This window comes from Scleropages formosus, chromosome 5 (assembly GCF_900964775.1).
Source record: "Scleropages formosus chromosome 5, fSclFor1.1, whole genome shotgun sequence".
Classification (NCBI taxonomy): Eukaryota; Metazoa; Chordata; class Actinopteri; order Osteoglossiformes; family Osteoglossidae; genus Scleropages; species Scleropages formosus.
This window is the reverse complement of record NC_041810.1, coordinates 34,042,569-34,064,046: the sequence shown is the minus strand read 5'-3', so window position 1 is coordinate 34,064,046 and position 21,478 is coordinate 34,042,569. Positions and strand designations below refer to the sequence as shown.

The 21,478-nt window shown below is 39.6% G+C and overlaps 1 protein-coding gene across 9 annotated transcripts; it reads right to left on the bottom strand.

Annotated features, from left to right (window-relative positions):
* Positions 1–2,883: 2,883 nt before the first annotated feature.
* Positions 2,884–17,576, bottom strand: LOC108932979 (zinc finger protein 391). 9 transcript variants are annotated; one of them, XM_018749742.1, is made up of 6 exons: positions 17,357–17,576; positions 9,868–9,966; positions 8,833–8,946; positions 8,232–8,260; positions 5,499–5,559; positions 2,884–4,838 (listed from the first exon to the last, which is right to left on the bottom strand). In XM_018749742.1, exon 6 carries the CDS (start codon positions 4,709–4,711, stop codon positions 3,179–3,181), a length of 1,533 nt encoding a protein of 510 aa, XP_018605258.1. In that variant the 5' UTR covers positions 4,712–4,838; positions 5,499–5,559; positions 8,232–8,260; positions 8,833–8,946; positions 9,868–9,966; positions 17,357–17,576; the 3' UTR covers positions 2,884–3,178. The 9 variants fall into 9 exon arrangements, with proteins under 9 accessions (XP_018605258.1, XP_018605253.1, XP_018605256.1 ...); XM_018749737.1 differs by having other exon boundaries at positions 5,499–5,642; positions 8,232–8,946; XM_018749740.1 differs by having other exon boundaries at positions 8,232–8,946.
* Positions 17,577–21,478: the final 3,902 nt, after the last annotated feature.

The window sequence follows — 21,478 nt, the reverse complement described above, 5'->3', positions numbered from 1 at the left end:
ACCAAAATGCTTCTCAACATACACTAATCAGCAGAAATGTTAAAACTGCCTGCGTAATATTGTGTAGGTCTCCCTTGTGCTGCCAAAACAGCTCTGACCCATCGAGGACTGGATTCCACAAGACTTTTGAAGGTGTCCTGTTGTATCTGGCACCAAGATGTTAGCAGCAGATTATTTAAGTCCTTTCAGTTGCGATGTGGGGCCTCCATGGATCAGACTTGTTTTTCCAGCACACCCTACAGATGCTCGATCAACTTGAGATCATGGGGAATTTGGAGATCGACTCAACACCTTGAACTTTTTAACAATTTTTGCAGTGTGGCCACTGCCATCAGGGAATACAGCTGCCGTGAAGGGGTGTATGTGGTCTGCAACTGTCTTAGGTAGGTAGTATGTGTCAAAGTAACATCCACATGAATACCAGGACCCAAGGTTTCCCAGCAGAACATTACCCAGAGCATCACAGTGCAATCATGGGCTTGTCTTTTCCCAGAGTGCCTCCTGCTGCCATCTCTTCCCCAGGTAAATGATGCACATGGCCATCTACATGATCTTAAAAAAGAAAAAAAAAAAGAAAACATGATTCATCAGACCAGGCCACCTTCTTCCATTGCTCAATGATCCAGTTCTGATATTCCCGTGCCCATTGTAGGCTCTTTTGGTAATGGACAGGGGTCAGCATGGGCACTCTGACAGTCTGCGGCTACACAGCCTCCTACACAGCAAGCTATGACACACTGTGTGTTCTGACACCTTTCTATCATTGCCAGCATTAAAGTTTTCAGCAATTTGTGCTACAGCAGCTCTTCTGGGGGATCAGACCAGACAGGCTAGCCTTCGTTCCCCACGTGCATCAGTGAGGCTTGGGTGGCCAGGACCCTGTTGTCAGTTCACCTGTTGTCCTTCCTTGAACCACTTTTGGTAGGTACTAACTATTGCTACCCCACAAGATCTGCTGTTTTGAAGATGCTCTGACCCAGTCATCTAGCCATTACAATTTGGCCTGTGTCAGAGTCGCTCATATCCTTATGCTTGCCCATTTTTCCTGCTTCCAACACATCAAATTCAAGAACTCACTGTTCACTTGCTGCCTAATATATCCCACCCCTTGACATGTGCCATTGTAACGAGATAATCAATGTTATTCACTTCACCTGTCAGTGGTTTTAATCTTTTGGCTGATCGGTGTATATGTCTATGAATAACATAAATAATTGATGGATGATACATATTGAAGCATTCCCGCATGAGCTACCGGAGACAGGTTCAGGAGACAGGGATCTGGAAAAGGGCTTTTTATTGAACGTATACATGTCATTCAATGGCAGCCTTGACAACAAACATTTTCACTGCACCAAAGTGCCCAATGCCTGGGAGACCGTGTACACTGGTCCAATAGACCCTTCAGTGTGAAACTTCCTACTGGGAGCAGCAAGACTTGACAGTGGGCCCCTGTGGGGTAACAGTGGTCCAGGGTCCAGCTGTCTGGAAATTTTGTGAAGACCTGATTAATGCCTTTGCAGGAATTGAATAATCACCAGTTTCAATGCCCAGGTGACCGCTGCCTCCAGTACATCATCTGTAGCAATGGCACTGTCAACAGATGTCCAACAAGTTGAGGACACTGGAGGGGCATGGGAGTTTGTGGCACCAGCTTCCCATATGTCACCAAAAGTAGATCTGGTAGAACTCCCAAAAGTTTGGTATTTTCCTTTGGCCAGATGAGTGCCCAGCATGCATCCACAATCCATGGGTTTTACTTTTGGTGTGGCTCTTAAAAGCATCAATGACCATGTTTAAAATGCCTTCTTGAATAGATTGCAAAATGGTCTTGTGCTTGTCATTTTCAACTTCTTACAACCATCCTGTACACTCTATCATCCAACCACGTCATTTGAAAGTAGCATCTCATTGACACCATAGCTACCAACACCTAAAGCATATCAATTTATGTCTCAGAGAAGCTTACTGATGGAAAACTCATAAGTTAACTTATGAATTTTTCATCAATAAGTTTCTCTGATACTTTTCATTTCACCTTTTTTTTCAAATCTGATGACCCTCGCTACAAAGAAAGGTATAAAAGGGAAGCCTTTGCTATTTTTGTTTCAATGCCACTACCCCTGTTCGGCTGTGCATGGCACCACCATAGCCTACTGTATAGTTGATAATTAGTTATTTTAGCTACAGAGGCAAGGGATGCCACACACTTTCAGTCTTCCAGTTTTGGGCAGATTCAGTAATGCTAGCAGTCAGAATCACAACACTATCATAGTCATTCATGACATCCAGCAGTAAGCACAAGTTTTCACTAATCTGACAATTGCCAGCTTACTTATCTCCAAGCTGCTATAGCCAAAAGGGATCAAGTTCCTTGACTTTCCATAATGAATAAACATTTTTTATGACTTTTAGCAAAATTGAAGTTTCTCTGAATTTTACATGGCTTTCCAGGATTTTCCATGACTGTGGGAACCATGATAACTGCACCATCCAACACTGGCTACATCTTACACTCTAGAATTCACAGTGCACATGCCTTTCTTCTGTGACTGACTGGCTTATTTTTAGCTTTAAAAATTAATATGTACTATTGTATAATATACTAATGTATTTGAATACATATTATATACTTACCTAAGAAAGTTGTACATTCACACATTGTTTTGGTACAAAACAAACACGCATGGCTGTTGACGCTTGCATGAACCACTTGTATCAGAAACAGCATGATATACACCCATTATCTGTTATTTATTAAAATTATTCCACATCTTGTTAAAAACAATGAGTAAAAGTTTTCTTTATAAGAATATGAGAATAATTTGTTATATAAAAGTATATAAAACCGGTAGTCAATATGAAGAATGACAGTCTTTGGTATTACATTAGTTCCTTTAATAAATCTTTTCAGTACATGGTTTACATATATGGTTCAGTATATTATCATTGTGTGTGCATATAGCAGAACTGAAATGGTACTGCATACCATAGGATGACTGAAACCAGCCACAAAGCCTTGTAAAACTCCTGCATTGTCTGAGGGAAATCACTGCTATATTCCTAATACACTTGCATATTAGGAATTTTCCAATAGTAACTGAACCCCAAAGAAAGTATCATTAAAACATAAAAAATGATACATAATGATTTTTGAAGAGTACATGAAGTTAAAAGTTCAACTACAATCATTATTACAACTACCACTAATTTCAGGTTTCTCTCTTTTGTGAATTTGTTCATGTGCTTTCAGGTGTCCTGACTGACTAAACCTTTTCCCACATTGTAAACATGAATAGGGTCGCTCACCAGTGTGGATTTGCTGATGTGCTTTCAGATGACCTAAACGACCAAAACTCTTGCCACACTGATTACAACAAAAAGGTCTCTCACCAGAGTGAATCTTCTCATGTGTTTTTAGGACTCCAGAATTGCTAAATGTCTTTCCGCACTGTGAGCAACCATATTGTTTTTCCCCAGTGTGAATCTGCTGGTGGGTCCTGAAACTGTTCTCTTTACTGAAGGTTTTCCCACAGTGTGTGCAACAAAAGGGGTGCTCTCCAATGTGACATAATTGGTGGGCTTTCAGTTCTTTCAAAAAGTTAAAGTTCTTGCCACACCGAGTACAGCAAAAGGGTTTCTCACCTGTGTGAATCCTTTGGTGAGACCTGAGGTCATCTGCTTTAGTAAAGCCCTTTGCACAATGAGCACAGTTGTATGGTCTCTGTCCTGTGTGGATGAGCTGATGTCTCTTCAGATTTCCTGCTTGACCAAAGCTCTTTCCACACTGAGAGCAGCAGTAGGGCCTCTCCCCTGTGTGAATACGCTGATGGGTCTTGAGGTTGCCCAAAGTGCTGAAATTTTTTCCACACTGAGTGCAAGAAAAGGCCTTTTCACCATTGAGATTACGTGGCTTGCGCTGAGATGTGCTCTGACTTTTTCCTCCAGTCTGAATTGATCCAACATGTCCCTTACTTACATGGGAAGATAACTCATACAGGCTCGCCGAAACAAACTCAGGATCTACTTTCCCAATGCCATCCACGACACTATCAGGTCTGAGCTTGTTCAACTCAGTTCGAAGCTCTGCCATGTGAATTGATTCCAGGCCATTCATTTCTGTTTTGATATGATTGGACATTAGGTTAGACTCATATTCAGCTTTAATAGTGCTCATATCAGTATCATAGTAACACTGAAGGTCAGCGTGATGCTCAGACTTTATGTATTCAAGGGTGTCAGTCACATGGGTACTATAATCAAACATCAGACTAGACTCATACAGCCCCTTGTATGGATCTAGCTCTGTACTGTGAAAGGAATTAAGATCAGCTTGGTGCTCAGACTTGATATAATCAAGACCACTGATCTCCATTTTGATTTGCTCTGAACCCAGCTCTGCGGTGCTCAGGGGCTGAATCTCAGACAGATCAACTGTGCGAACAGTGTTCAAATTAGGTTCATTTTTCCCATAGGACAACAAAATTGTTGATTCAACAGCCTCAGATGGCAGTGGGGTATGGGCTGACGTAACACAATCTAAAGCAAGTGTGCAAACAGTAGGCAACAGAGACTCAGATGCCAGTGCATTAAGACTTGGTGTGACGCATTCAGATGTCAACGTGTTAAGTCCAAGGGTAATACAATCAGTTTCTAACTCTGCCATATGGACAGGCTGCAGCTCAGTTGGACTGGTTTGTTCTTGTTCCATTTAAAAGCTCTGGTTTTCCTTGATCCAGCCCTCACTGCTGCCTTGAGTCTTGCAATCTCAGTATTGCTGCTGGCTTATTGCAAAGCCTGTATTCACTCGTCAACGACACCTGCAGATGCTGTAGCTCCTGGACAGAATACAAGAAACAAAAGACTGTGATTAATATTAAGACAGATATAACCATTTGTATTACTAAAGCATGGTTCTCAAACCACTGGAATAACTTTGTACACAAAAAATAATTTCAAATCAACTTCTTAGGTACTGTGCTGTTAAAAATGCTGATCTATGACTGTTTTCAGCTTGCAATCAATGGATTCAAACCCTCTACTCCTGCTGCAATATGTTAGAGAAATGTACTTACCTTTCTCTATAAAGGGACAAATAATTGTAAATAGCTTGGTATTTAAATCAAACAACTAAATTGGAGTGGACAAAGTCATTAGCTAAATAACAGTTAAAAATAACATAACAGTTAATTAACGATAATAGATGCAAACAATTATAACTTGGACTCAGTACAGTACATTGCCCAGTTAATATCATATGTGGTCAATGACAGTTCACTTCAATGGCCATGCCATTTCTGGAGCATGCTCACTTTAGGGATTGGAATCACAAGTACGTGTTTGTTAATGCTCACATCTACAATCCAGCCTGCAAAACCTTATAATAATACTGGCCTCTGGTTAGGCAGCACAGCTCATGCGTGTACACTGCTTACTGGTGTATGGTGAATAAATATTGACATTCAGTAATTATTTGCAAATAAAAACCTAAAACATACTGCAGTGTCCTGCCTTGGCCATGCTGTCAGAGGTGGTGGCACCAATGAGGGGCGTGGAAGTCTGGAGACCAGAAAAACACTTTTTATAGTACTGTAACGTCTCAGCAGCAATCTTTGCAGTATGTGCAGACACACAGGCCAAAGCTGTCGAACACACAAAACATCAACAAGTTCCCCCTCTCAGTGATCATACAAACTAACAACTGCTAATAACGAACTAAAGCACTATTTAAACATGTACAGAAATATTCACAAAGCAACAGCAAAAATATTACACTTTGTATAAGAACAAAGAAGAAGAAGAAAGAAGCAACGCATAACTTTTTAGTTGACTTACTTTTGGTGGTGATGAGGGTAACAAAAATAGGGTGAAATTACTTGTAGAATTAATATATCTACATATCATTCGTTTAATTTAGCAGAGCTTTGATTCTCTCCAAGCGACGACGTACATCTCTCATAGAAAATACAATTGTGTGCCTCGTGTGTGTCTACACAGGCGTCATGGTAATCTATATACATTTATATCTCAGTGTGCGATTTTCAAGTCAGATTTTGTTACCCTTTACTGTTTATTAAGAATGATTATAACTACTGGTGGGAGCGCGGTGGCGCAGTGGGTTGGGCCGCAGTCCTGCTCTCTGGTGGGTCTGGGGTTCGAGTCCCACTTGGGGTGCCTTGCGACGGACTGGCGTCCCGTCCTGGGTGTGTCCCCTCCCTCTCCAGCCTTACGCCCTGTGTTACCGGGTAGGCTCCGGTTCCCCGTGACCCCGTATGGGACAAGCGGTTCTGAAAATGTGTGTGTGTGTGTGTCTGTGTATAGTTTGTTACACTATACTGTATACGGTGCAATTCTTGTTCTTAATTTTTAACACGTAATGTTTTATCTTAAATTTATAATGCAATAGCTATATGTTGCAATTTCCCAACTGTTAAACTAAAACTGTATCTGTCATAATATCTCAAAGGACAAGGTTAGTGGACAAAGATAGTTACCAGAAGCATTTTAGTCCCTGACCCTGAAATTAACCACACAATGACTGCTTAAAATGCTCCCCAAAGAAATTACACACCAAAAATTAATGTCCAATTTCATGTTTATGGTAAGCATTTTCTTAATATTTCAAAGGATGCAATGAATGAAAATCTTGCAATACCAACATTAGACTTCATTCATAATCAAGAACAAAATCATTGATTACATCAAATTTTTATATTGTACAAGTATTCTGATCAGTTACTTAAAAAGCATAAATCCGCAAAAATATCAAGCATAAAACTTTGAAGGTGTTGTAATCATACTCGCTGTAATCACAAAACTAAACGTAAGCACTCCAAGAGGTGAGGGCTCAAGCAGAAGCTTTGCCAGAGGCAGGAAAAATAAGACTAGATAAGACTATGAAGGACAACCTGAAGAGTTTGGATACTGCTCAAGATGTGAGAATTATAAATATACAGCACAACAGCCCAGCAAGCATCCACCATCGGTTGTCCCATTCCCTGTATTACTACCACTTCCATGTCAAGATCCATGCAACATATACAGAAACACTTCCACATTGTGAGCTGTCACCCAAGTCTCCACAAGCTTTCCAAACCTGTCAATGGTTTGTGTACAAATGAGCTACTAACATCCACAATCAACTGATAAAGGCATAAATGCATTGAAAAAATATTAAGCACCTATCCTTTCAGTATGCCCCAGAAGAATTATAATATCCCTTAACCATGTGTTATAATGCTTTGGTGAAAAGGACTCCTATAACCATCCCTTTTCTGAATTGGTCCTTAAAATAAAGGGCAGAATCACCACAACTACACTGTTGCTTTATACTATGTTGGGGGGGGGGGGCGTGGGGGGAAGAGCACCCCCAAGAAACATGAATAACTGAGCATAAAAAAACAAACAATCAGGAGCAATGACTGTAAATCCCTGGTAGTGAAATATTTCAATGATTTGGGACATGGAGCTGGTTCTTTACAGTTTATGAGAATTTAGACCACAGTCAAATATAACAGATCCCTCTTTGAAAGGGAAGACTGCCTACATGTGTAACATGGTATCCTCATTGGGCATGAATTAGGATATTTCCCCTAGTGCACTTCTTGTCTCTAAAACTTTGGCATGGTGGCACAACAAGTAGCACTACTGTCTCACAGCTCCATCCAATGCTTTTCCTTGTAACATGAAATTGTGGGCCACTTCACATTGTATGTTGTCTATTTATTTACATGTGCCATTAATACTTTTACATGTTGAAGCCCTGAGTTAAACTATGTTTAAATTTCATGTTCAAATGAACATGAAACTATGCACTAATAAAATATGCTGTAAAACAAATTTTCCACAGGGAAGAAAATAGCTTCAGCTCAACTGGACATGGTATTGCATTCAATGAATTAATTATGTATAAGACACCATTGGTGGCTTTTGATTTTAAATTTTAAAAAAAATGGTTACCTCACCATTTTTAATGATGGCCACACTCCACAAACTTACAATTTATAATTTTTTTCTCCACTTGTAGTAAATTAACATTGCCACAACTAATAGATTGCCATGTCTTGTTCCAAGGATAAGGATCATCCAATTTTTTTCCTCAACACGTTCTCAGAAAGCAAAACTAAAGCAGAGACCACTGGCAAAAGATTAACTGAAACCATGAAAGTAAAAAAGGTTGTTATGGATGCACTGGAAGTCTTTGATGAAGAGGAAATTGGGATTTTGGCTACCTGTTCCGTTGCCAGCCATGCCTGTTCACCTTCATGGGTTGATTTGGTAACATGGAAGAAAGAGATATCATATTGTCAAGCAACCTATTAGAGCGTTATGAATGAGATGCCTGATCAAATTAAATGGATGGATGCCCTGCTAAATGTTTTGGAAACTGAGTTGGATGCTTTCTGAGACAAATTAAAGGAACTGTTTATGTTCATGGTGGCTCTGGAAACAAAATTCACTAATTAAACTAATCATGTGAATATCTTTGAAACTCACATTGTTTCACCTAGACACAAGATTTCTCAATTGAAAGAAATGATGGATCAAAAGCTCAATCAAACACCCTGCTTGGTGTTGGAACTATGTCCAAAAAACAAGTGAAAAGTCAACAGTAGAGATGATGGATAACAGAGATGCAGGAAAAGGGGAAAGGAGGAAAAAAAAGTTGTAGAGAGCTTGTGTGGATTGTAGGCTGCAGACTAGTTTATTCTGGAAGAAAGTTTTTGCTGAGGAAACAGCTGACATCATGCAAGGAGGTCCCTATAAACTGCTACATCTGAAACATTTAGATTTCCAACATTTTCGTTCAGCAGCATAGACTTTGGATGTTACCAGGGAGCGTATCTGAAAACCATGGACTGGATGTGGAATGCCCAGGTCCAGAATTCAGAGGACAGAGTCAAAAACAGGAGAACAAGGTTGAAAGGAAGACACTGGTGGCATCATCTGTAAACAAATCAGAATTTTTTTTTCAGTGGATCGGACAGATTAGGAAAGTAGAAGGGAGGAAAAAAGATGAGAGATTACAACAGAGCATGATGGAGGGAGCACAAGAGGAAGGCTGAGATAGGAGTGGTGACAGAAGGTTGGAAAGAAATGAAGAAATGATTAGAAACAAAAAGTGGAACAACAGAGGACTGCAAAGCCACAATTCCTAGAAAAGACAAAGTCAAAATGACAGCTTATCTATAAGTGGAAGAAAAATTATACACAAAGAAGTCAAAGGACTGTAGAAGTGGCAAAAGGCTGGTAGTATGAATGTCCTGAAGGTGTACTTTATTGTGATTCAGGGGGATCAGTGGAGTTTTGTCTTCTGAGGGGTAACTCAACAAACTGTCAGTCATCCAAGCAGCAGCCATACATACCAGAAGGTCAACAGAGGATAACCACCAAGAGTGCAGTAAAGGAAGAAAGATAGGTTGCATGAAATTCCAATGAAAACAGAAAAGGACTGTTGAGAGGGAGAATTAAGTACTTCCACTGGATAAAATTAAGCAGACTTGTGCCTCCCCCATGGCAAAGAAAGAATGCTTGTTGTAGAGCACTACAGATGTGAGCGTATTTTCAGAGTGATCCATGATTATATTAGAGGCAGGGGGTCAAAGGAGATGTGGGAGGCTTGGACCAGGATGAAATGAGGCTTCTTAACAGAAGACCAGAAGACTGGCAGTTCCAGAGGCTCACTCACAAACTAAAGCAGAACATAGGAGCTGAAAGAAGGGGTTATACCAGGTTACTGTTACAGAAGAAAGGTTTGAGTCAGATGACGGTGAAGACACATTAGTCAGTTAATGCAAACAAGTTCAATGCTGAAAGTTTATGAGACATTTTACCAAAACAGAAAGTGGAAAGAACAGTGGTACTCACATAGCAACAGTAGTCTTCCTCGGAGGCCTCCCACAAGTTTGCTCCTTTGTCTTTGCATCACAATGCTGCTGCAGTAAGAAGCTGACTAATTTATGTAATCTGAAAACAAATTTCAAAATAATTTACAAAGAGCCAGCACAATTATGTTAAATGTGTCAAACACAGTCTAGTACATACGATGCTACCAAATTTCCTGACAGGCAAAACTGTAAACGGGTAGTATGCATACATTTACATGACATTTTTCTCCAAAATGACTTATGGTTTTAAAATAGCTCCAATTATTCACCCATTTGTACTGCTAGATAATTTTTACTGGAGCAATTTTAGGCTAAGTACCTTGCTCAAGGGTACTACAACCACAAGTGAGATCTGAACCTCTGAAATTTAGGTCTAAAGGTAGCAACTATGCTACCAGCTGTCCCTGGCACACAAAAACCCCATGATTCAGTTCTATATACAGATTTACACAGCAATCTCACATGCTAGATTACAAAAGTAATACAAACGCAAACTGACCCGAAGTTGCAATATAATTCTCCAATGTGATATAATGCACTTTGAGTTATATGACTGAACTTACTGCAGTGATACAAGGTTGTAAAGAAATCCTATTATACTGAATGAGGATAAAGGATGCCCCAAACTGTGACTTGTGTGACTCTGGAGTAGCTGGAAGTAACATCAATATCCTTTGAAATATTATAATTGTCTCATTCTGGTCATATGCTGTTCAATGTTTTACAACTGAATATCGATGAAGAATCTATTTTATCTACATTACGAGACTGTGTTGGTACTTTCATCATACATGAATGACTGACTATGAGCAACATTCATAGCAGTAAAAAATCAGCAGCTAAAGGACACCACTATCTACAAGTTTTGCTCTCTAACTTCAAGAATAATGTGCTTATGGAACACTTGATGTCTAAGATTAATAAAAACAAAATAAAGATGATTAAATCCTTCAGATTATTCTTCAAGGCCATTTGTTATTCATCATTATTCCAAAGCCTCTTTTTTCTCACAATGTCCTTATCCTGTTGTTGTCCTGACAGTTATTCATACCACTGGTTGGGTTTTGAGTCATTTCTGTACATTGTGGTATCTCTGAATGTAAATAAAAATACAGATTTTAAAAAATCCTGAGAAAAGATCTATACTAAGAACAGATACCTAGATATCTTTGACAGCCCTCAATGGCTTAAGATTTTATAAGGATTCCCAAAACCTGCTTCAGTCAATTATCTGTAAAGCCACACACTGCTAATTGTCTTCAGAGAAAATACTGACTACAGATATGAAATGTGGGACAGATAAAGACATTAGTGAGAATATGGAACTTTTCCGTACCCTCCCTGATTTCTCTCGTGTATCCCATATTTCATATTTTTAGTCAGTATTGTTTCTAAAGATAATAAAGATAATAAGTGGTGTGTGTCTCATTTTTTGCCAGGAAGTACACTTACAAGGAAGCTTTTCAAGCTGTTTTGATGCTAGCAAGGAAAGTAATGATGATTTTTGGGTTTTATTAATGAACCCAACTCCTTTTTACTTGAGGAATAATTAATAAATGACAGAGACTTCAAAAAAAAAAACTGAAATATACTTTAACCTTGCAAACAGCTACAAGGTAAGCCACTTCAATTACTGTATCTAAAAGGAGACTTCTAACAAATATTCCAGAAACCGATATGATCAAACTTACTACAGTCATAATGGATAAAATGCAATGGTCCACATTTTAAATGGACCATGTTTAAAACAAACCAAAGGTTTTAAACCTAATCCGTAAAGTAAATGAACTGGGATACTTAACGCCTCATATTGTCATCTCATAGTAACAAATATTTACATTTATTTATTCCTCTACAGATTTTGTCCAAAGAAACTTAAAATGTTGAGCTACTTGTACTGACTTACCCATTTAATTATGCTAGACGAGTCACTAAAAGGGTGCTACGAATCTGCAGCCTTTCGGTCCTGCAGCTTTAACCAGTATGTGACCAGCTATATGTAACAATCATTGAACAGATTTAGCACTGTAATAAAAGAATTACATCCCTTTAATGAACACTGCATCATAATATGGAAATAACAGGAAACTTTTCTACCACAGCTTAAACCAGGATTGTCAAACCTTTGGCCAAGGTCGCAATTATTATTGTGAACTGGTTCAAGGCCTGCAAGTGTAAAACCTGGTATTTTGTGGCTGCAAATGACATATTGAATCTTAAACATCTAAACTGAAAATGTATATATATTTTATTATATAATGCAAAAGTATTAAATGCATTAACTGCAGCGACAAGGCATAATTTTAGAGTCAGTAAGTCAAAAACAAAAGAAAAACTGTTCATTCAAGTTGGATGCACAGTGGAAATCACACTAATAATAATACTATGACAGACTGTTCTTGCTTAGCCTTGTGCCCTGTTCTTCCCGAATAGGAAATGGGCTGCTGTGACCAGACAAATAGACAAATAGACAAATAGTTAAAAGTAGAGAATGAGTCCAGTAATAAAAAATCTCAACTAAAGGACATGCTTTTTCTGTTAGTGCCAATACTGAAGTTTGTTACACAGAAGCACTTTTTGTGCCATGTCTTTTAGAGGTTTAATCCCTTAAGAACACACACACACACACACATTTTCAGAACCGCTTGTCCCATACGGGGTCACGGGGAACCGGAGCCTACCCGGCAACACAGGGCGTAAGGCCGGAGGGGGAGGGGACACACCCAGGACGGGACGCCAGTCCGTCGCAAGGCACCCCAAGCAGGACTAGAACCCCAGACCCACCGGAGAGCAGGACTGCGGTCCAACCCACTGCGCCACCGCACCCCTTCCCTTAAGAACAGAATCCACAAAAGACTTGATTTCATTTCAACTTATCTTACGATGCACCTGAACACCTTATCAATGACATAACCTAGTGTCACTGGGTGTTTTCAGGTTATCAACATCAGAAATCCTTGCCCAGTGAAGAGCAGGATTGCCTGAAATGACCTTTATTCATAAAAAAACTTTGATACAGACACCATGTTTAGCACTCAAGCTTAAGAAAAATACAAATGTTAAAGAGTAACCAAATAACTTTTTGTCAGTTTGGAAACATTGGGGAAAAAAATCTCAGCATAAGAAAAATTGTACAAAACAGAACTACAGTGCTGCCAATGAGGATGATTGAACTGGACCTGAACAATGCGCTCAGATTCCAACAGAGCCCCAACCGGGTACAACAGGTCCAGAGTCTGCCTTTCTGTCACTCACCTTTATTGGCCACATTACATAAAATGGCAGGCCAACACCCCCGGATTAAAACAAATCTACAGTTTATGTAATGCACTCTGTGGTTTTCTCTGAGATGTTCGTCACTTTGGAGAAAAGCATCTGCTAAATGAATATATGTCAATGTAAATAGATCTGTGCTGCATTTGCAGTAATCCACTTCAGTGCAGTTGCCACTGTACTTGTTTTTATCCCATACAAACACATGGACATGCAACTTGGACATGATTTCTATAACACTCTGCAAAGCACATGGACATCACAGGCACCATGAAGCATGATCTGTCTGATGCTACATGACATTCATTTGATGGCAAGATTAAGACTTTATTTAAGGAAGCATAAGTTTTTTCACATTACTAGAACTGCTTATATGATTGTGGCCCACATGGCTATGTGTACAGCAGTAAGAAGCCAGGAGGTAGGTTAAGACCCCCAAACAAAAGAACAGTCCAAAAAATGAATTCACATTGACTGAACAAGCTGACATTGTTTGGACATCCTAAATGAGGGCCATGATTAAACCAGGTGGAACTAGCAAACCACAGGTCGCAGACATCTGGAGCTTAATGCAGCACAAGCTAAACTTATATCTGCAAAGAAGACCATGTAGTACCTCTAGTCTCAAATCGCTCAGGTGTTGGGAGACACATTAAACCCAAATTTGGTTCTCATACATGCAAAGAAATGCCTTGCAAGTAGGGCAGTCACAATTACTAGATTAATTTTGAGTACCCGGTTTAAAAAATCCTCGAGTACAATTTGCCATGTCGAGTACTCGGCAAAATGGCAGAAAGGCGGCAGTGCACAGACGAGGGTCCATGCAAAAAAAACGGCAAAAAATGACAACAGTGTGGGAACACTTCACATTAGAAGAAAAGAATAACATAGTTGTCTGCAGTCTGTGCAAAAACCAACTTAAATACAATAACAGCGCATCTGCAATGCTGCAGCACCTGAAAGGCGACATCCAGGCGTAACAGATGCTCCGCCAGCACGGTAAGTTCACTAGCTACTAGCTTTACTTTAATCATTTTGAATACTCTTAATTTGCACGCCGTTTTAAACACAAGACCGAACATGATATATGTATGATATTTGCATTATAAAGAGTTTCACCATTTAAACACCCATCAGAGAGCACAATTAATGAAATGTAGATGATAATAAACTCTGATGAAATGTGAAGTTAAGGCATGAATATATCCATGTTTCAAAATGTTCACATTACTTTTCATCGCGATTTCATAACTCATAAACTCCCGCTTGGGTTAGCATGTTTGATGGTTGCTAATCACACAAATCAAGGAATTATAACCCTTACAAAAATTAACCATGGCTTTATTTTCAATTCTGAAATGCAAAGCATGATATGTTATGTTCACCTGATTCTATTTTTATTGTGAATAAAAAACAATTACTCGAGTACTTGCCAAAATTGTCTGATTACTCGATTACCGAAATAATCGATAGTGACAGCCCTACTTGCAAGCTGAAGCGAAGACATTAAAAAAACTAATTATAAATTATAATTCTCTTAACCTGAATAGGCATTTTTTTGTGGTATGACTGTGCTTACTGGAGATGAGATGCATTTATGTATTTGTATTTAGTCATAGCCTAACCTTTCCTGCAGCTGTCAACTGACATGTTTTACTCATCATTCACCACACAAAAAAGAAACTACCAAATACAACATTTGTTTTGTTTAAGGAATTACTTATACCATTTACATAGCTGGGGAATTAATCATCACTGGCACCATAAAGAACATCAATGTTAACTGTATTTCATATATTTACTGACGCATCTGTTTTTAAATTTTAAAGTTATGTAGTGTGTGTTCTTCAGTGAATTGTCTTTCGTTTTATCTGTCATCTATGAAAGCATGCTGAGACTGGCTTCACCCTAGTGTGCTATTTAAAAATAATTAGTATTGCATTGTAATTTTTTTAATAGAACAATTCATAGTGCGTACCATTCCCAAGGTACTACAGCAGGAACAGAATTTGAACCTGGGTTACTGGAGGAAGCCAGCTCCAATCTAACTATGCCACTTACTGCTCCCCCAGTTAAGTAGCAAAAGTTCTCTTTTGGCCATTATAGTCCAGAGCTCACTTTGCTACTTTTCTTTTTTCCATTTTGACATTCCATGGAAATTATGCTTCGCAGCTGAAAAATATGCAGTTACAAATTAGTTTTGTGCTGCTGTATGTATCTGCGAAAGTTGCCTCTGTCATATCCACTTCAATCACATCAAACTATATTGATGGGAATGCCTCACAAAGCTTAAATAGAGTCAACTAGTTTCACACTTATTAATTTCCAAATATTTTGTGTCCATTTTCAATGTCAGTGTGGGAATGGATTAAAATTCTACAATAAGAAATAATTGGTACACCTTCTTTGGTATCTGGCCCTCAGCTTTATGGACAGTTTTTCAAGATTAAATTAATTTTGGGCACTACGGGAGGGGGTTTAATCCAAACATGCTGAGGATGCATTATTTTCAATAGATGTTCATATAGATTCAAACTCAAGTGTCCTGTTAGAGAAACACTCAACACATGTTTCCCAAAACTTAAAATGAACTGAACACATGAACATTGAACCTTTCTTAAAGTTCATCAATTCATTGAACACTTAACTGCAGAAGGTCAGGTATAATATAATCACTGAATTAATCAACAGAAATAACTACCAGTGTATTAGGCCTATTAATTATAAGGAACAAAAACCAGTAATGCCACTGTCCACCTGAGTCTAGTACAAATTTTAAAAAAGTCCAGTATAAGTGAAGATTTTACTATCCTTCCTGAGATACCGTATATGCATGCAATCAATGAGCCATTGGCTGCATAGGGAGAAGTATTTCCTCCAATAACAAATACGTTTTAAAAATGTAGCTCGACCCAATCTTACAGAATGCATCAACCCTACATGCATTAAAACACTACCCATTTAATGTGCTATATTAATCATTTTTACATAATCAAGGTTCATTCTTATTCATGAATAAATTGCGTCAAGTTATATTACCCATGACTCAATTTCAAAAAGATTTTTGCCCCCTATTTTTGAGAATTCCAGATGTGCGAGCTCAGGCAGGTGCAGTGTAAAAATAATGAATGTATTTCTGCCTTTGTGTAATTGTAACAACTTCTATTGCAATTGTAAAAAAATGCTTTCTACAATATATATTAAAGAAAATTTTAACACATGCTCCTAGTGCCTGAATCTGAAAACTATCCCAAATTAGACATTTAAACATTTTGAGTAAGCAAGACAACTCATTTCACCCAATTGTTTATTGTTTTTTAAAAATTTGTGAGGAAATAAAGTGACCACTAGTAAGTTAGAGAAAAGCACGCATTCATTCTCATGAAACAAAGAATATTTTCACCCTGCTGAAGTTCTGCTTCGAATCGAAGTGCTTTAACTGAATAGTTTTGCAAATACTAACGCAACTCATTAGGTTTCAGGTATGTTTTTTTTAAAAAAAAAAAAAAAAAAAAAACTTTTCATGTCTAACCATATAATTTTGGGTTATTCTCTGCATTTTCCAGCTGCAGCGTATATTTGCTCTTCCACAAATTTCATCAAGGAAATTTGGCAAATTGGGCACTACCTGCTAAAACACTGCTGAATGGCCTACATCACGAATATACTATAGCAAGTTAGCTAAATGTACTTCGGTAAGCACGATCAGCAGATTGAATGTGACAATGTGTGTATTATCCAATAAAAATCAGTTTTCCCCACTAACCACATGCAATAACTTAGATCTATCAAGAGAATAAAGCCTGTGTAACATATAAAACAAATATTTCTCTTAAAATACAAAGAGATGCAAGAAGAAAACGTTTGCCGTAGCCATCTTGTGCACCACACCGGAGAGCGAGCGAGCGAGCGAACGAGTGAGCAGCACCCGTGTGCCAGGGAGCTAGTTAGCCGAGCGGCTAATAATAAAGTTACACACCACAATACGGCACCTTCCCACTCATCAAATGATCAGGTATGCCGATAGGCGCTTGTTAATATTATATCATATCATCATATCATATATTCTGGAAACAAAAGATATCCGGGCTATACCACAAATGACACCTAAATATTGATGCATTACTTAGAGATATACGTAAACATGCATTCACACATAACGTGTAGTAGCCGAAAAATAAAGAATCATGTGATACCTAACTGGGTAACAAGCTGCCTGCTGTTGACATTTATTTTCTCTTCCTGACCAGTACGAGTAGACTTGAGGCATCGGCCAAGCCACGTCCACCTCGGCCTAAGAACCTAAGAGCCTAAGAGCCTTCGCGTAGTAAACTCTGTTTCTCCTCTCCACCCTCTCTTGACTAATTCCGCTCCGTTATCGAGCCTCGAGCCCGTGCTCGCGCTGCACGCGTGCACTTCCGCTGTGAAATGCGCGCGCAACATGATCGCCTGTACGCTTCTGAAAAGGGACTGCGGAGAAAATACAGGAAGGTCGTGCAAAGCATCTTCGTTTTTCGCGTTATTTCCGCCGTTTGTGTACGAACTTCTTGAACGTCGTCGTGCAGATTTTCGCAAAGCGGGGCTGCTGCGGCCGTCATTTCTCCGAAATATGGATCTACAGATTTAATCACTTCAGACTGAGACGGCGTTGCTGGCTCAGAGATAGTGAGGTTTACTCACTGTATGCTTGCCGCTGACACAGACAAAGAAAAGAGAATGACAAATAACCATTTCGCCAGAAAATATGAAGAAATATGTAAATATACATTTTCATTTAGTACCGCTAATGAGTAGCAAGTGGGCTAATCCGAGTTTAATTTTCTTCTGTTTGTTGGTGCTCGGAGAATGAAAGGACTTGTCTACCATTGTGATTGTCCAGGAGTGTACATTCCACATTTTTCCCCATCATACATTGTGAATATAGATAGTTGAAATTATTTTTCATCATGTAGATAAAAATTGAATGAATTGCTGAATGCTGCAGCAAGTAGCACTGCTGTTTTGCTGTAGATTTGACTGGTTCACTGTGTGTCGAGTGTCTCCTTGAGGGTGTGAGTTTCTACCAGATCCTTTTGTTTCCTCTAGCAATTCAAACACCTGTATTTCAGGATAATTTGAAACTAGTGTGTAATCTCCCATAGTGTGTGCAAATGACAAACTAAAGTGTGTTTCACTGTTGTATGGATGAGAGACCCATTATGAGCAGTGTATCTAGCAGTGTAAATCACCTTGGGTGCATAAGGTGTGGCCTGATAATACACAGAGTTCATTGGATGTTGCCTTGGAGAGAAAAGCATCTGCTAAATGAATAAATGTAAACATATTTGTTAACTTACTAAATTTAAATTGTTCTTTTGGACTTCACTTAGATCCTTTCCTTTGGTTTTGGTCAGCATAAAATAAATCTGTTTGACACCAACTTGTAGGTGTCCTACACATTTGAGTCTGCTTTCAGTTAGTTACGTTGTGACATCTAAAAGGGATATAAACTTAAACAAGCCAGAGCCTTAAGAAGTTAAGTGAAGTTAACTAAAGCCAGATACCCTGGCAATACCTAAATCTTTTAAATTATGTATCACAACCTGGAACACAGCTTTTTTCCTAATATTTTTTTGTTTACTTGCAATTATTTAGTTGACTGCTTTTTTCCAAAGTGGCTTACACTGTTGATCTGCTTAAATTTATTTACCTATTTATACAGATGCACATGTTTTAACTTACTTATGTGCACTCAACTCCACACACTTTAGAAAACCTGTTGTAAACCTTTTGAGTTTCAAGAGCTTTTCAGAAGTCCTCTGAAATTTCTTTTTATTGGGTCTTATTACACTTAAACAGATTTCTGCTGTGAACAGCAGGCAACTGAAATTGTGTGGTTTTTTTATATAGCAGGTCAAACCTACCCTACTATATAAAAAAAAAATCGAATCTAAAAAAAATCTGAGAGAACGATGTCATGACTGGCAAGATTGAAGGAACAAGGAGAAGAAGACCCACAATGAGATGGCTCGATAATGCTGACAACAACAAGGGGGATGACACTGGAAGAGCTTGCCAAACTAGTACAAAACCAATTTCTTTTTACATCATTAATTCATGAAATCACCATGACTTGAACCAGAGTGAATGGTACTTAACTAAGTCAAACCTGAACCTGAATTTATTAGAACACATGGCTAATTACCCTCTTTTCAAGAAGTCAGTATCCTAGAGGTTCACATGCATTTTCAGTGAATGACCTTCATTGTTTAAACCACACACACACACATTTTCAGAACCGCTTGTCCCATATGGGGTCGCGGGGGAACCGGAGCCTACCCGGTAACACAGGGCGTAAGGCCGGAGGGGGAGGGGACACACCCAGAATGGGACACCAGTCCATCGCAAGGCACCCCAAGCGGGACTCGAACCGCAGACCCACCAGACAGCAGGACTGTGGTCCAACCCACTGCGCCACCGCACCTCCTTGTTTAAACCATTTGTTCAATAAAGATATAGAAATGTAAAGTGTTGTATGCTGTTTTTTTAAATCAGACTTTTAGATTTATTATTATAACTTAGGTAAAGATTATATTTAGGAACCATTCATGTAGAAATCCGAATAATTCCCTGACAGCACCACTCTCGTCTCAGGTTATCAGATCAGTGTTCATTCAACACAACAGCAACAAAATAAATAGGAAATAAATGCTCACTTATAAAAAGTACATAATACAATAAATTTATGTAACTGCACAGAAACTTTATGCTTAGTGTAAGGCAACACATAATTAATATAAATCATAATCAGCATTAAAGTAAATCTAACATCACAACTGAAACACCAGATTAATTATTATTATGTAATGACTCCAAATTGTTGTTGGCATATCCTCAGCAGCAACCCTGATATTGGAGCTGCTTTTCAACAGCCAAGTTTTGCAAATGAAAGCACGCCTAACCTGAATAACCACCTGACATGGGTAGACAGTTACTAACCACATACAACTGACACATTTCCTTTCCTTGCTGGAAATGTTAAGTGCCATAGCCGTGTTGTGTTATAATCAGGTTTGTTCTTTTAAAAATCCACAATTCAATAACAAACATAAAAATGGAGGGTAGTGTGACACCGGCGTGGGGAATGGGAGATGCGGGATTGTTCAGTTGGCAGTTCTTGGGGCAAAGCAAAGATTGTAGTCGGGACAGGCGAAGGGTCAGAACTGAGGGGCAAACATCAGACCAAAGATAATCTAGAGATGGCTGTGGGAAACAGGATATAAGGACAGGGAGGCAGGCAAGGAAGAACGAGGAAGGGAAACATAGAGAGCAGGACAGGCAAGGTACGAGCGTGGTGGGGACGGTTGTCTCAATGAGATTCCACAACCGGGCAAGGGTGGACTAGTGCCCTTTATATGCAGCTGCATTGATTGTGACCACGTGCTTGCGGGTGTGCTGAGGACATGGGCATGACAGTACTCCCCTTCCTATGGGTGGCTCTTGCCACCCTGTGACCCCTGGAAGGGGAACGGCCCCTGGGATGCGGTGTCGGCCGAACTGGATGGTCCCTGTGGAAGTTGGATATTAGGATATTAGTCTACCAGGCATCCTGGGTGTGTCCCCTCCCCTTCCAGCCTTACACCCTGTGTTGCTGGGTTAGGCTCCGGCTTGCTGTGACCCTGCTCGAGAACAGCAATTTCAGCCACCGTGTGTATGTGTGTGTGTTCCACCAGGTAGTCGTCCTCCATCACGAGGGAGCAAATGGTGTATGCTGGAGCCCCATCCACCTCCATAGGAAGAGGCGCTGGAATTCCTTGAGTGGCCTGGAGAAGCGAGGTCTTGTAGGGCTTGAGCAAGGACACATGGAATGTGGGGCATATGCCAAGATGATGGGGTAGTTGTAACCTCTATGAGACTAGAGTGGACCGTACAATCGGAACACATGGTGGAACAGGTGTTCTGCGGTGTCTAGGGCTGTGGGGAGTCAAGGAATAGGGATTAAGTGGCAGGCCTTGGAAAAATGGTCGAGGACCAACAGGGCAGTAATGTAACCATCAGAGGGGGCAAATCCATTAAAAAGTCAACTGCTACGTGGGACCAAGGCCTGGACAGCACCAGGAGGGACACCAATAGTCCAGCAGGTTTCTCATTTGGGATCTTGGCCTGTGCACACACATGCCTCGACAGACTTCTGGACATCATCTTGGATGGAGGGCTACTAGTATTTTCTTTGGAGCAGGATGAGGGTCCTACGACTGCCTGGGTGACCAGCGGCTGGAGAATTGTGCACCCAGTGGAGCAAGGGACATACTCTTCCCTGCTGGGCTGTCTGCTGGAGT

Excerpts from the sequence above, each read along its gene's own strand:
- LOC108932979 (XM_018749737.1), bottom strand. The coding sequence starts at position 4,711 with ATGGAACAAGAACAAACCAGTCCAACTGAGCTGCAGCCTGTCCATATG.